We start from the raw sequence: 16,861 nt of genomic DNA on the forward strand, positions 1-16,861 counted from the left end.
AATTTATTGAAATATCATTGATGTAGCCTATAATAGAAAAGTGATTTATCTTTTTATAAATGACAAAAGGCATATCTGCCTCATTTTTGCTGTGGTATCGTGATACTACTCAGAACCATGATATTTTCATTGGTATTGCACAGTGGGTCCCAATTTTGGTACCGTGACAACACTAATCTGGAGGGGGTTCATCTGCAAAAACGAATGAAAAACTACACAATGATATTCGGTATTCGGCCAAGCGTTTAATAATATTCGGCTTCGGCTTCGGCCACAAATTTTCATTTCGGTGCATCCCTACTATAAACAGACCAGCAAGCGCCAGCGGAGATGAGCTGTGATGATTTCTGGGAAAGAGTGTTGTCGTCTTTGCGGATTTCCTCCTCACTGTGGACTCCCAGTTGCGTGGCTGTAATTCCCAGCTTGGTCGCTTCCCTGACCTGCTCCTCCATGAGAGCAACTAGCGGAGAAACAACAATAGCCACTGGGTTTTCACTGAGTCTCATCTTTTTCCCGATCAACGGAGCCAGTTGATAAATTAAACTTTTACTTGTTTGACAGTGACACAGACTTTCAAAATAAAAGCCTATGCTTAAGATGACAATGTGGATCGATGTTTTCACTTTGCATCGATGTGATTGGATCGTTGATCATTAAATAGATATATCGATCCAGAACGATGGATCGTTACACCCCTATTTCCCAGTACACTTGCAGATATAACTTGCTTACAGTTCATACATGCTTAAAATGTTTTTGGATGCATGTGCATGGGCATCCCCTATAAGGGTCTATTCCTTTCTGTGCAGCTATACTAAATATTAAATTATTGGATGTGGAATTCCTATTATTTATTGTTTGTATGCTTTGTCATAGTGTAGGACATGCCCTATAACAGTCAGCAAACGTTATCCAAAGAGCCATTTTTACCAAAAAGTATTTCTAAAAAGTCTGTCTGGAGCCGTAAAGATATTTGAGCCTTATATTGAAGGTATCACAGCCTATTAAGTCTAAATTAGCCTTTCAACATTACTGAAAGGTCTAAATGAGCATTCATAATATGTTTTATCACAAAGTGCCTACTCTGGTCTATATATGATTATTTGGTATTTTTTTGTTTTTGCACATTAACCAGACACGATTCTATCTGAAAATAACTTTGATCAGATTGGAGTGTCCTGGCCAAATTTCTCATTATATTACTCAGTAATAACTGAGTACTATATGTTTTAGTTGGCGACATGTAAATGCAGCTGACCAGCAGAAGTGGTCATATAAAAGATATTGTACGTCACAAACAAATTTAGGAGGCAGTTCATAATAAGATGACACTGTAGTCAGATTGTAAGTTGTCGCACTAAAAACTCCCAGCTAAACACTTATGGAGAAAATCACCAGGAAGTACATTTTTAGTTTTTGTTTACATATGTGCATGATTAGTTTCACTTTTTTACCATTTCAAATTTTCTTCAACAAATTCAAAATTTCTCTGTCTGGGTTGTGTTGAATAGGAATTAACTAAATTGATTCTGGTTACTCTACTTCCACAGTAAACTACATGAGTGTCATAATGCACTGTGTAATTGTAACATCTTTTTCCATGTTAGGATTCTGCAATGTAGAAAGCCCTCTTTTCTAATCTACTCTTTGTCTTGCTCTCTCCTTTCTTTCAGCCAATAATTCCAATGTTTACTCAAAATGTGCGGGAAGGCTTCAGATGTCTGGGAACACTCAGTAAGTGCAGAGGAAAGTTTAAAATCACAAAGATAGTACTAAGCTGATGGTAACCACTGATCGACACACACCTCGAAGTTCTCACACGACACAGTCTCACACACACACACACAGGAAGACACACAGGGTTTTTCCTGGCTCAGAATGGGCCTTTGGAGGATGACTACACACAGCAACCTGATCGGTCTGCACCTAGTAAAGGCAATGAGTCTGTGTTACTTTATTTGACAGAAATCTATGCATTTTACTGTTATGTCTGACCATTTGATAAACAAAAATGCCTAAGATGATTGAGTTTGAGGGGGGAGTTTGAGAGAGAGGGGTCTGGGGTTGGGAGCAAATCCCAAGGAACAGCGCCAGGCTTTGAAGCTAATTTGACATAGTGGCCAGACCGTGGAATTACAATTACAGACATCTGTAAATCAGCAGATAAATGTTTTTGAGCATCACAGCCCCTGCAAAGTGACTTTTTGATTCAGACGATTTGAAAAAATTTCAAAGCTCAGTAGAGGTGCACAATTAAATGATTTTATCCCCATTCAAGTGAGTGGAGGGCTAAACCTGGAGTTAGACCCTCAGCCAGCAGAAATCTCTGCTGCACTTTCTCCATGAGCCCCACAATGCAGAAGATCCAGGTGATTTTATATCTTTTTTGCCTTCATGCAGAGTTGCCTTTTCACATATGTAGCACACAACAGGAGATTGTTGTGTCAGATTCACCTACAGGAGATACTCCTCTTTCACATTAGCGTTACCTTTGCAGCTGAGGGTACGGCTCAGACAAACAATGCAGCTTATCTGGCTTAGCTACATGTGTAAAATACAGCGGCTGTGGATGAGAATGGGGTTGACTGCTGGAAGTCAAAGACGCCTTAGTTAAGTTTGTGTGTTGTTTGTTTAATAATTGTTTGATAAATTGCTATTAAACATGTGGAGAGTTCAGAGAGAATTGCTATTTTTACTCTTAACGTTATCATTTTAGGGCTGGCCGAAACCTCTTTGTGTGTGCGAAAAATTCTTTAATGCAGGAAAAACCCAAGCAGTAACCTCTGAGGCTAAAAAAGGAAATCTGGTGCAGAAGGGCCAAAAACTGCAGTTCATCAAAAGGCTACTTGAGGCTGCCTCCAAAACAGAGCAAATTCCCATAGACCTCCATGTTAAAATACCCTATTTTACAGCAGAAATAAACATGTTTACAGCTGGATACAAAAAACAGTTTTGCTCTATGTAGCTAATTTCCCCATTCATGACGATTGTACAGGGGGTGAATTTTTATATGACACCCATTTACATTCATTAAGGCCCAAATTTTTGCATATTTAGGGGCAGGGCTGCTTGAGTGATAGACTGTCTGCCGAAAGTGTCCTGAGGCGTGTACTACAAAGCCAGATCAACTTACCCAGGATATCTTTTTGCTATCTGGCTTGACTAACTCTAGCATTGGCTGTCTGGATAATGGGTACTACAAAGCTGGTTATAAGCTAGTTCAGTCAACTCTGGATTTTCCCATCCAGCCACAAGCATGTACATGTCAAAGAGGCAGGGCTGTTAATTACATGCGACATCATCAGAACCATGAATGAAGTAGGCTGCTTCACATCATGAGATGAAATGGTACCAAAAGTGCCTGCAATCGTGAGACAGTAAAACGTCAGTGGCGTGGATGTAAACGACATTCTGTAATATTATAACAGAAATGTAGAAATATTGAAAATACCATCCAGAAAGTTACCGTTGGCTGAGACTTTAATTACGTGTAGATATCACAAAGATATAAGTGACATTAGTGTAGAGTATTTTTTGCTGTCAAGTTGGATAATGATGAATATTTCACGTAAAACACTTTAAAGTAACACCAGCTTGTTTCTGCATCGAAGTTAAGTGTGGAAAAGTAGCTTAGTTAATGCATAATGAGGTCTATCTGACTGAAATGTGGTATTTACAATAACGGGAGCCAATTAAAAAGGTGTGGATTATTTTTCTTAGAAAATATTATCTTTTGTTCCTAGTCCTCATGACACAGGTATCTCATGTTATTTGTGTGAAAAGTGTAAAATAGCAACACTATCACTGCGGACTAAAATGAACTTTGCTGAAGTTAAAAGACAGTTAATATCATGTGTCTAGTGTGTAAACAATCTGTGTTTGTCAGAAGCTCTGTTTTAAAACCAGTGGAAATAGAGCCCTGGAACAATGAAATTACCTACTATGACTACTGACAATATATAGGTTACTCTTTTTTTACGTGAAACTCCGGACTTTCGCCCATGGATACTTTTTCTTCAGTGATCTGATTGGTCAGAGGTTGGGATGTTGACAGGCTGTGATCCGATACCCTGAAGTTAACCTGCTCCAGAGCAGATTAGCCGTTCAGCATAAATTACCACGGTGATTTATCCCGGTAAAAAGAGAACCAGCTTCGTAGTACTGAAAACCCAGAGCTAAGCCTGAAGTTACCTCGCTAACTCCAAATCCTGCTTCGTAGTACAGGCCTCTGGGCTTCTCAGTCAGATCCACTCCTCACTCCTCCACAGCTCCACCCTCTTGTCCAAATATGGTCATTTATGGATAAAAAAAAACCAAGATGGTGACAGCTAAAATGCCAAACTCAAGAGACATGTATAGCTGCAGACGCATTCCGTTTGTAGCATACACGGCATGCCCCTACAAACTGTGCCCACTACTGGTACAAGACAAACCCACCAGCGCAACGGTTATCTGAACTTTTACAGTGCTACACTGTAGTGAATAAATGAGACCAAACTGTAGCAAAAATTCACTTTATAATTTATAATACATGAAAACATGATTCACTTTATTACCCTTACCCTAACTTTAACCACTTCTCTTTTAAATGTAATACATCATAGCTAGCTAATCACTAACTTAGCAATTTTGTCAGTACTTCTGCTTCTGGACCAAGGACTGAAGGGGGCTGATTGTGGACTGACATGTAGGTATGGTGGGCGAGTCATTTAGCTAGAGGGCAGGTCATGTAGCTGCTACAACTGCAGTTATACCCACTCTGAACTCGAAGCTCCAAAATGGCAGTCCGCAAACCAGTGGGTGAGGTCATGGTAGCTACATCCATTAGTTAAACAGTCTATAGAAAAACCCTACCACAATACACTGGTTTTGTGAGTTTGTGGCAGCAGGATGGTATGTGTGTATCAAATACTTGTTAGCAGATACTTTCAGTGTTTGTTTTGTTTGCACATCAAACACACACTTTGTTTGCACAGTTTGTTGACAAGAAGAAACATATAGAATATTATCAAACTTATACTCAAGATAGTGTGGTACAAAGGAGAGTGTAATCACAACAGTCTGATCAGAATCTTCTCTTTATATTTCTCCATGTAACGTATATATATATATATATATATATACATATATATATGTATATCCTTTATTTAACCAGGTAAAAGCCTCGTTGAGATTAAAAATTTCTTTTTCAAGAGTGACCTGGCCAAGAGGGCAGCATAAAACATTGTTACAAGTTACAAGGCAAACAGATGATCTCTTTTTGTTCAGGATTTTTCCGCTGGATGTATGAGAGGTTTCGCATCCCAGTAGCTCCTATTTATGGTGGATTTCCTGTGAAGTTTCGGACCTTCCTTGGTGATCCCATCCTGTATGACCCCAACATCAGTGCTGCAGAGTTGGCAGAGAAAGTTAGTGAGCTAAAACAAGCCTAATATTTGTAATATTTTGAGCTGTTCCACAGAACCAATCATTCATACCCAGTGCTTTTGCTCTGCAGGTGAAGCAGGCAGTCCAGTCTCTGATTGACCAGCACCAGCAGATACCAGGGAGCATCCTAAGAGCCTTGTTGGAGAGATTCCACACTAAACACAAATACCATTAACATCAGCAGTACAACAACAGATACAAACTATCCAATGTGTGACCAAAACAACATCAACATCGGCTCAGCAGGCTGCAGTGTGCACAGGTTTGGCCTAACATGTTGGAATATTTGCACAGCTTTCTTCACTGCTTCCAAACACCACTGACTGCAGCCGCTGAGGTTCCTATTACAAACATGTTCCATGCATGTTTGTGATATGTTTCCTTGCATACATTGGCTCCCTTTTTATCTGATGATTTGCTTAAAGCTAGACTTCCTGAAGTTGTTATATTGACCCTTGAAAATAATCATACCTCAAAAACGGTAAATGAAAGGATAATTATTTTTTCAATACACATGCACAATATCTAATTTCTTGTGTTCCGATATCTTTATCTTAATTGATTACAATGTGGTCAGTTAAAGATTGTGCTCAGGACTGATCTGTGGGCTGATTGGTTGGTTGAACTAATAGATGTAATTTGTCATTGTAGATGTTTTCAGTGTGTATATATGGGATTCAGACAATTTCCATATTGAAAATTGTGATATTAGTAAATTTATGTCAGCAAGAAAATCCTAATGTTGGTTAACTAATACATTTAGTTTATTGTCCATGCCTATTAATTGCAGTGACTATGCAGACAGCTGCTTGTTCTGATATACTTTAACATAATTTTGAGGTTGCGCATCTTCAGTTTCATTCACCTTGAAGTAACCAGTGAAACATGCACTATTTCATGGGAGCAGGCTGCAGGGTTAGACTCCACAGGTAGAGTAGACAGAGCTGAACCCACTGGTTAAGACTGGCCCACTATAAAAGGCTTTTTGGTTTTGATTTCTTCAAAGTTGGAGTTGTATGAACCACAGACTGTATAAAATAATGGTAATTGGTTTGTAGACTCCAGTTTTAAGCCTCGAGTTTGGCATTTGGCATCACAATCTTGGATTTTTGGAGCCAGAAGTGATCATATTCAAACAAGAGGGTGGAGATTACTCTAAGGCTAGCATAGCTATGGTTAACTGTGATAATACCAATGCTAAAGCTAATTTTTGCCACAGAAAAACAAGTTTAAAACCATAAAAATAAAATGTACTTACTGGAAAAACTAAATATTTAACTGCTTAGAGGGTCTTCTAGTTCAACCAAATGTTGAACAAGACTTTGTTAGGCAACCAAAATGTCACAGTTAACTTCATGAATCAAAAACACACTGAAGTAGTGATGCCTTGTACTCTGTGAATCTAGCGTTATGCAACAGTTACGTTACCAAACCAATGTTGCCATTGTTGTAGCCACTTGACAATGGATGGCACCCACCTGTCACCTAAAGTGGCAATGCCCTTAATGTTGCGTAACTTTAAGCCTTAATATAAACATTCAAGATTTAAACAGGTGATTAGGTATAGAGACCAAACCATGTTAATTTCTGCTGTTAAGTTGGGCATTTTAACGTGGGTTTATGACTTGCTCTTGGAGCCATCTTCAAGTGGCCATTAGAGGAACTGCAGATTTTGGCACTTCTACATTGACTTCATTTTTCAGCCTTGGAGATTGCTGCTTGGTAGGAACCAGTATCATACTTGCTCCAAGTACATACAGAACACTGACCTAAGGTGACAGGAGTACGACAACATTGTGTAAATGAGATTAATTTGTATATAGAACAAGGTTAGATCATTTTTTTAGGGTAACTGATATTGTCTGGCATCTGCGACTGTGGGTGTACACCTGAGCTCTCAAGGCTGGTGAGAATAGGGCTTTGATCTCTCACGCACCAACTGTTGACACTGTCGTCAACTGTTCCTAACCATAGTTCCTCCCTGGACTAAGTCATCGTCAAGACTGGGTAAATGTTTAGACCTTTAGCCATAGATCTGGATCTACCATACATGCACAGGCCTCTGATGTTTGTTGAACCACATTGTCTAGACTAGGCAGGTCATCTTCTAGGATAATCTCATATGCAAGATTCTCCAACACCTCCACAGAAAGCATAAAAGCTTAGCCCCTTAATCTCACAAGTCATATTAGCAGTAGGGTAGTTCTGGCTGTCACCTTCCACACAAGTAATATTCACAACCCTTTCATTACTGGGTCGAATATTGCTGACCAAATGTGTCTTTAGTTACTACTAGTGTCTGCTAGTGCTTTTAGCACTTAACCATTAATGGTAACATGTACGATTTCCTGCTCTGGTCTGGGTACTGAACACATTTCAGCAGCTTTGGATAGCCTTGTGGCCAAGTTGTTGACAATGAAGACCAATGAATTGACCCTTTGGCTGACTCTGTAAACCTTTCCCCAACCCGACTGCCAGTATTACCACAATCTGTTGGATTTGGTGGTCTATACCCCTCATACTTCACTGTAGACATCCTTTTTCTTGATGGTGTAATGCCATGCACCAATCTGCCAATCCAGCTGCTTCTTCTCCAGCCTTTGGGCTGTGCTCCCTCACCCAGGTGCTAACTTCTGGTAAAAGTACTTGCAGATAATGCTACAAAGTGATGATCTCTCCAAGCTGGTCGTTGGTATGGTTGTCTGGACGCATCCAGCACTTGTACAGCCCCTTCAGTCGGTTATAATGCTCTTGGATTGTCCCCCCTGCTGGAGCAACCATGCTCTGCCTGCTCTTCATCAGCATACACCAGCTCTATGCCAGCATAAGGGATGATGCTGAAAAGACTGGGAATATAGCCCTTAAAAAAATGCCCTCACTCCCTCCTTCAGGATTTTCTTGGCACAGTCAAATATTCCTGAGTACTGTCTGGTCTTCCTCAGGGTCAGACTGGACCTCCATGCAGTAGATGGCAGTTTGTGCTGTTGCTCCATCCAGCGATCCAGCCAGGAACCTCTCGTGGGTCTTGATCTTCCCTGGTTCTCTGGTCAGCTGTTTCTTACCCTGCTCATAGACCATAAATTTAATGGCAGTCTCAGGGGCCATCTTCAGTACATTGATACCATTTTGTCTCTATAGAGACATCAAGCCTTCTTCTTTTAATACTTGCTGAAAGTGACAGTTTACCCAAAAATCCTGTAGTGCAATCTATATAGTTTTGGTGTGAGTTGCCGAGTGTTACAGATATCCACCATAGAGATGTCTGCCTTCTCTCCAATATAATGGATCTACATGGCACTCGGCTTATGGTGCTCAAAGTGCCAAAAAATACATTTTAAAAACTTAGCAGCAATGTCTCTTTCCAGAAATCATGAACTGGTTACTCAAGATAATCCACAGACCTTGTTGTCAGCAGTTTCATGTAGGAACTATTTTCTTTCTACCAGACTACACCTGCCAACCGTTTCACCACGCAGAAGGAAGTGTGCATCTACTCATGGACGAGAGGCTCGTGCTTGTGACAGCACGAGATGTAAACATCAATGGTGTTCTCCTTGACTGAGCTGTAATGTTAGCTAGCTCATTGGTGCTATGTAGCTAGCAGATGCATATATCTATTGTCAGTGAATCATCCACTGTTAACTCAGGAAAGGTCCAGGTGTAAATCCAGACTTTACAGTTTGTAAGTACTATGAGTTCCCTTGGGGATTGTCAGTATCTGACTATCTCATAGTGCGTGCTTACAATTATGATACCTTAAATACTTTGATTATGTTGTAACAGCTTCCATCGGCTCAAAACAGCAACCATCTTCTGAAATCATTCGTTGATCAACTCAAAATGAATCGATTCTGAGTGCAGTAACTGTGGACTGGACTGTTGTGGACTGGACACAAAAATTTAGTAATATACAGAGATGTCCATTAAAAATGTATTCAGAATAAAACAAAATAATTGAAAACTACAAAATGTGTAAAAGACATGAATGACCATTATGGCCTTTAAGCAGAAGCCAGGCTGTAGAGGCAGGTTTTCGGTGTATGTTTGAAGATATCAGCACTTTCAGCTCAACTCAAATCCTTTGTCAGGCTCTTCCCACAGCTCAGAGATGAGAGCTAAAAGCTTTCTGACCAAAAGGTTTCACTTTGGGACATCTCTAAGGTCCATGCATTAAAAGTATTTCAAGCAGACAGCTATAAAGTAATAAAACAATCATAAAATTAACACAAAAACAGGAATCGTGTGGAAAAAATGACTTCACCTTTAATGGCTCTATTAGAAAATTAGAATGTATGAGTTGTCTTGGACACAGTTCTCAACATGGAGGTGGCTGAGCTGGTAGCTGACATTGGGCGCTATGCTTCTGCTACGTCACTGTCTGAATCTCGGCTGTAACTGCCCTATGAGCGCAGTGCAAAGCAGCAACGATGAGCTAGCAAGTGGGATACACACACTCAACACTCCATTATATCTTTACTAGGGCTGTAGTCAACCAAAGAAAATCTTGGTTGACTGAAGTCGATGCAAAACACACTTGTGAAAAAAAGTTGTGCATCCTACTGGCTAGCTAATTGTTGCAACTCTGCCCTGTGCTTATATGGCACTTACTGTAGCAGCTGTTAGCCCTGTTCATGCTGTGGGCACCTTTAGCTGCTAGCCACTGGCTCAGGCACCTCTATGTTGTGAGCTATGTGCAATCAATCCCTGCCCAGACTCTGAATCATAGATATGCTCTCAATGTCATATGTGTCTCTTTTAATGTGTAAAATCAAAGGAGTCCACTTTTCAAACAGCCTTCCCTCAAACCTTTATTAGAAGCACATTACCATTATTCTGCATCGTGGAATAGTGTCTTTTTTCAAACTTACAGCATATTCAGTTTTGGGAAAAAAAACTGAACTGTAGTTTCCCAGTATTTGTGTGTTAATTGTTTTTGCAGAAATGCTCACCACAGATACTAACCAAATATTAACAATACACGTCACTGCATATTATTAGTTCTAACGGGCAGGGTACAAAACAGAAGAAATGACATTAAGGGCAGGTAAATTAAAAAAAAAAAGATCTGCAAAAGAGTCTTGAGCTGAATTTAAGTAAATAAGGCCTATTCACACAGGATTAGTGTTACCTGGGGATCTCTAGTTATTTGTAATAATTGCAGAGGTAATCTATTATCTTAATCCCTTGCGTATCTGCCAAGTCTGTAATTTTTAAAAAAAAAAAAAATTTAAGTAAAAGTTCTACCTTAAATGACCAATTTAGCCAAACACAGAGGTCATGTGATAACAGTAGTCCTGTGCAAAAAAGCATCTCAGTGATTTTGAATCCTGTTTGGCTTTTGTTTTCTCTGCACATCTTTTCTGCCTTTTTCCCAGTCAAGAATTACAAATGCTACATTGGTAAATGTAAATGAAAGTTTTGACAGCATTTTTGGTGTAGGAGGCGTATGCATTTTTTCCACTTGTGTATGTGTACGGAGACAAGTCAACCGGAAGTCCATTCATTCCTGTGAGATTTTCCATGATATCTGATAAGCCTGCAAAACTCCTCCCCTCAGTAATATTTCAGTCTGGAATTTGCCTCGACTACATTCACAAAATGTAACTTTTGCAGTGGATTTCAGAGACTGTATGACAGTGTGCTAGATTAGCTGACAGGCTGCAGGCTAACTAACCGGCTGTTACCTTTAATTCAGTTGCCTGTGCTGATTGTCAACTGAGTTTGAATCATTAAAAGGAACTTGTTTATCTAGTTTTAACATATTGTTAATCTGAGTAGTGTTATTCTGCTAAAACATGTTAATACAGTATACACTGTCAGATTGTCATTATCAGTTTGATATGAAATACAGTCAGATTTATTATTTTAATATGAAATAGCCTAATGTTACAGATTTATCAGTCTGGTTAAATACAGTCATCATCCTTATAAGTTTGATATGTGAGTGTAGGCCTATGCATCAATATGTTGTACATACATCTTTTTAATGAAATATTTCACAAATCATGCTACGTACCTGGTAGGCCAGCATCTTCATTTATTTGTTGCCTTGCAACATTGGTCCCGTTTCTGTCCTGGCAGTATTCCAAGTGCATCTTCCAAGCTACTGGACGGTGAATATCAGACAAAATTAGCCTCTCCCCCATCATGGCCACAGGAAGTTTCTGTCAGGTTTCTCTACATCCGTAAATAAATGTACTTCCTTGCGTTTGACACTGGAGGCATCATTTGTATATTTATGGATCTACTGACACCAGTCACATACATAAGTGGAAATGAGGCATCATCTCGCTACACAGCATGGAGCACTGTTTACAGAAACGGCAAGCTCAGATCCATCAGGAGAGCAGAATTTGTAAATCACGTGGTCCCCTGGTTACACTGGTCCTTTATGAATAGGGCTTTAAATGAAACAAAATGATCACTGTAGGCAAACTGGTCATGCACTTAAGTCTGATTTCTATTTTTGTTGGCCTTTGTGTGTGTTTGTGTTAGTGTGTGTGGTCCAACAGTCAGGAAACAGACTTAAACTGAGCCTTTCAAGACTGCTCATATAACTGTCAGTGTCTGCTTACAAAAAGTATGTTCTCACTGTAATATTTCATATCTGTACAAATACTGATCTATGACTTTATTGCATGCATATATGTAAATATTGTGATTCAACAAATTATTTTGCACATGAAGTCATCAAAGCATCACTGCCAACTCAGATATTTCCATTTTCAAAGACGCCTTTGTGAGACGTGAGAAGTGTGTTTTTGAGTGACATCTAACCGGATGCTTTCCTTCTGTGAACTGGTTGCCTGTTTCCATATTTATGTTGTGTTTTTTGAGATGATCTAACGTGTATTTTTAAATTATATCAATATATAAATGTTGCACTTTTAAATATTGAGATCCTCTTCAATCTGTTAATAAATCTATTTTATTAAGATGTTTCATGCAAATTCCTTTCTGCTGTTTATTTTGTCAGCTGTGCTATCACAGTTGTTTGTGCTGGTAGTACCTCTGGGCCCTATTTCCGAAAGCAGGCTAAACAAACTCTGAGCCTAATCCCAATCTCTGAGTTGACTGAGCCTGAGCTAGGAAACTCAGAGTTTTTGGTTTGAGAACAGCTGATCAGAATTAGCTCAATCGACTCTTAGTATGTTCAGCCTGAGGGAAGCGTGTGCACGGTGAGCACCAAAAGCCATCATCAATGGAGTGCAGATGATATGATTTTCAATGGCAGAAAGTGGAGTTAAAAGCAGAGCTACTTATTCCACCACAACTTAAATGGAGATTATAATGGCCGCATATGTGGACTTGGAACATGTCTTCAAAAACAAATATATTTTTATATGTAATACGGCAGCTGCAGCTAAACAGTGTGAGGTGGCATGGGAAAAGATTGCAGAGCTTGGTATAGGTAATGTAAAGAGGCATTATGTAATGTGATGCGTTAATGGGTGTCTAATATACAGAAAATATAGGAACATTTTTATATATTAATAATGTTCATATAGATAAAAATTTGCTATACTTTACTGTTTAGCTGTAATCTGATGGGGCACAAACACACTTTGCAGCAACTCCAAATCACACAAAAATATTGTACAGACTGGTAATACATTTTGCTTACACTTACTCCATTCTTGCAAAATTAGGCTTAGGTTAATTGAATTGCTGTGAAATGACTTCTGATTCACGAATCACCTTTATTTGATGGGGATGTTGAGTCCCATAAATGCAGCCAATTCAACCGCGTAATCTTTAAATACATGAAAAGTATTCATAAATCATTGCATAATGTATCCACGTAGATTAATTTCTTATTAACACTGACAACCCTGCCCTCAAAGGGCAATGCAAAATATTTGCTCCTATGACAATGCAAATCCACAATGTGTAATATTTGATATATCTGGGTGGAGAAGATTGTTAAAATAAATGATGGAGTGTGAGGTGAAGTAGTATCTTTCATACAGACACTCCCCTGGGAACGATAAGACATCCAAACGGGGTCTAATCATCCTCTCCTTAAGAAACAGCCTCTTTATAATTTGTGCCTCAAAGTCCACAACTTCACAAAAGGACATGCCATGTCTCTCCTTCCTGCTACACGCTCAGCAGGTGATCAGCCTCAGGCTTAAGCGGGATTTATAATTGTGCTGCAGACCCTACACCGTAGCCTATGCACTTCACCTACACCGTTGTGAGCATTTATACTTGCGTGGTGGCGTGTCTGTGTCACTCTGCAGTTACACCTCCAAAACACTAGTCGTCTGCGGCGGAGGTTTCTGTGAAGTGCTGTAAAGTTTAGTTGATTCAAAACACCCAAAACACACATTAAACATAGCTTGATACTAGCGACAATTTCAAACACAAGCACACAAATCAGCTTCACTAGAACTCGCAGTATTTACAGACAAAGCACTTGTCTTTAACTGGACACATTTTTCCCACAAATACAACATGCTAATGTTATTAGCACAAGCCTATCGCATTGTACATTGTATGAATTAGCCTAGCAGCTAGCGATCTTTTATTCTTCTCATATAAATCCAGGGACAACAGTAACATTTAACACATGTAACGGCACATAATTTGGCTCCATTACAACTCACAAGGTTCACCACCTGTTCCAAACAAGTGCAATGGCCTTTTGCAAAATTTGGCCATAAATCAGTGAGGATTTGTTCAAACATCACCAAACCCAGTGGACTTCTTTAACTAAGCCATTAAAGCATGTCCCCAAAATGTTTATGCAGTTGACCAATAGGACGCGACAGCGTTTCCAAAGAAGAGAGTGGTCTGGTAGAGATTTGGATGTAAAAGAATGAGCGTCTGACTGATTGTCATAAAACCTTTTGTTTATCTTAAATGCAGGCATCACCTGTGATGGTATTACTTTAACTGATCTGATTTCAGAAATCAGATTAGATCACATAATCCAGACTTGGTTTCGAATTGGATCAAACCTTCAGTGTGTGTTGGTCAAAACATTTTAATGGGGTTTTGGGATACCCTTGATCCAAAAAAACAGCATTATCCTGACCCCAGCAGGAGGCAGGACTTCAGAAACAAACTGCAAACATTTTTTTAATTGGTCAAACATATGCATGTGTGTATATGTAAATATATATATATATATATATATATATACATATACACACTTGCATATGTTTGACCAATATATAAATATATATATATATAGATATACATATATATAATGAATAAGGTAGACATTAGGCTACACATTAAGCCTTTTAGTAAAAGTTACCTACCTTTAACTTTCACTTTATATTAATTACTATGACAAAGTCAGAAGTTGTTTTTAACAATTGCATTCTCTATTATTGCTGTCTCTTCAAAGAAAACAATTAAAGTGACCTCACACTGGCTTATCTACCCGTTGTTCTTTACAGAGCTGGCAGCCTGCATTGTGATATGCAGCTCCATTTAGAGCACAGGTTTTCCAAATTTGATAATCCTGAAAAGTTTGTATCAGGACCAGGGTGATCCAACCCAATGTTGATTTGAAAATTGGGATTGGGATTTCCAAATCTGGATCATTCTGATTCAGATTAAAGGACTGGCCTGGTGACAGACTGTGACAGGCTGGAGGATGAAGGGGTGGGTTTAAGGCAGGAGAGGGATGTGTGGAGGGGTTTTATTTTGTGTGGTGTGTACAATGTTTGAAATAAATACCAATTTTAATATTGATAAGTTTGGACTATTTTTTTTTTACAATTTAAAGTACATTTCTATTAACACAGAGAGAGTAAAGTACTGCAAAAATGTACTGTTGGGTACTGGTACTGAATTCCAGGCACTGTTGAACAGTGACAAGCTTCTTTCTAGATGTCTGAAGCTGCATTGCTGGTAGGGGTGTAATGAAACATCAATCTGGATTGACATATTGATTTAGTGATCAATGATCCAATATTATCAATGCAAAGTTAAAACACTGATAAGATATGCCTTTATTCTGAAATTCCCAAAGTATGTGTGTGTCAACATTTCTGCCCAAGCACACCTCCGTCCTGTACTTTCAAACAGTGTTAGCCTGGCACCAGGGAGACAATGGCAAGCAGCAGAGGAAAAGACAATGAGGATATTTACCGATATTGTGTCTTAAATGGAACTGAAATTGTATTGTGGCAGACTTTGTGATATCCTACTGTATCATAGTCCAGAGAATTGATATAACATTGTATCTTTATAAAAACTTGTGATTTACATTATAGATATGCTGATAGAGGGAACAGGAGAACATGATGCTGCATCACTGAAAGGTACTGAGTTAAAATTCCAAGCTGACATATCAGTAATTGTCATTTCCACTAGTGAGAACTCAATTGTGGATATCAAGAATTAACATTTTGAGTTGTGAGACATGGATTGCAAATATCTTTAATTAGAATTGCTACTGGTCAAAATACATTATGGATATGTTGGCTATGTTAGTTGTTGATATCTACAGCAGCTATTACCTCTGATTAGATGTTATAAAGGGTTCGCCAATGGCAGCTCCTTCTTACTTAAGCCACATAGTGACACCTACCGGAAACAGTTGGTAATGACAGTTTGTGTGCTGTAGATTCTTAGATAGTTGGTTTAGTTTGAGTTAAGAAAAAACTATAAAGACAAAAGGAACCCTTCAGATAAAAAGCATTATATATAAATGAAATGTTCCTACCTCTAGAACTAATATGACTTCATTGTTTCTTTTTTAAGAATTTCTTATTTTATCATTTTTCAATAAATGTTTCTTTGTTGTAGGTTGTGTGTCTTTTGTACACACAGTAACTGACTCTGGGGCTCTCTTTTTTTTTTATTTAATATGCAAAAACAAACAATGTACGGGAACAACACAATAAAAAAAACAACAATAACAAAAGCGTGCCCATAACAAGAACCACAGAAACACATAAGACAAAAACATAAAGAACATAAAGACAATACAGTGCTGTGAAAAAACAAAAACAAAAACAAAAACAAAACTTGTCAGGGTAATACGAGGTAATAAACTGATACCACTACCAATGATAATAATAATAATAATGATAATAATGACAATAATAATAATAATAATGATGATAATAACAATAACATCAATATAGTTATATATATAGAGAGAGAGAGAGATTAAGGAAAAAGAAATTACAAAAAGAAATTACAGTTCAAATAAAACACAAGAAGTTTGTGCTCTAGAGAAAGGATCAGCTCTCAGTGAATACCCTCCTAAGCCCTATGATAAGCTATTATGGCAAGGCTTAACTATACAAACCAGTGAGCAGTGATAACTAGCATGTCTTTGGGGTCATCGGGTGGGAACCTCCTTTCACCAGTGTTTCGTCTAGTTGGTCCCACGACACCTCCAGGAGGCTAGACAGTGATCTCTGGCGTCCCAGAGACACTCCCCTAATGCCAGCTCTCACTGCTCCCC

General features: G+C 38.7%; 1 protein-coding gene across 4 annotated transcripts in view; it reads left to right on the forward strand.

Annotated features, from left to right (window-relative positions):
- The window catches only part of tmem68 (transmembrane protein 68), a 26,244-nt gene extending 13,882 nt beyond the window's left edge, over positions 1–12,362 (forward strand). For 2 of the 4 annotated variants that reach the window (XM_050074843.1, XM_050074844.1), the window contains exons 7-9: positions 1,674–1,734; positions 5,269–5,408; positions 5,498–12,362. In XM_050074843.1, coding sequence (XP_049930800.1) covers positions 1,674–1,734; positions 5,269–5,408; positions 5,498–5,602 — 306 coding nt within the window. In that variant the 3' untranslated portion in view covers positions 5,603–12,362. The remainder of the gene's footprint in view (positions 1–1,673; positions 1,735–5,268; positions 5,409–5,497) is intronic. The other 2 variants (XR_007571980.1, XM_050074845.1) reach the window with 2 other exon arrangements.
- Positions 12,363–16,861: the final 4,499 nt, after the last annotated feature.

Source organism: Epinephelus moara, chromosome 21 (genome assembly GCF_006386435.1).
Source record: "Epinephelus moara isolate mb chromosome 21, YSFRI_EMoa_1.0, whole genome shotgun sequence".
NCBI classification, from domain to species: Eukaryota; Metazoa; Chordata; class Actinopteri; order Perciformes; family Serranidae; genus Epinephelus; species Epinephelus moara.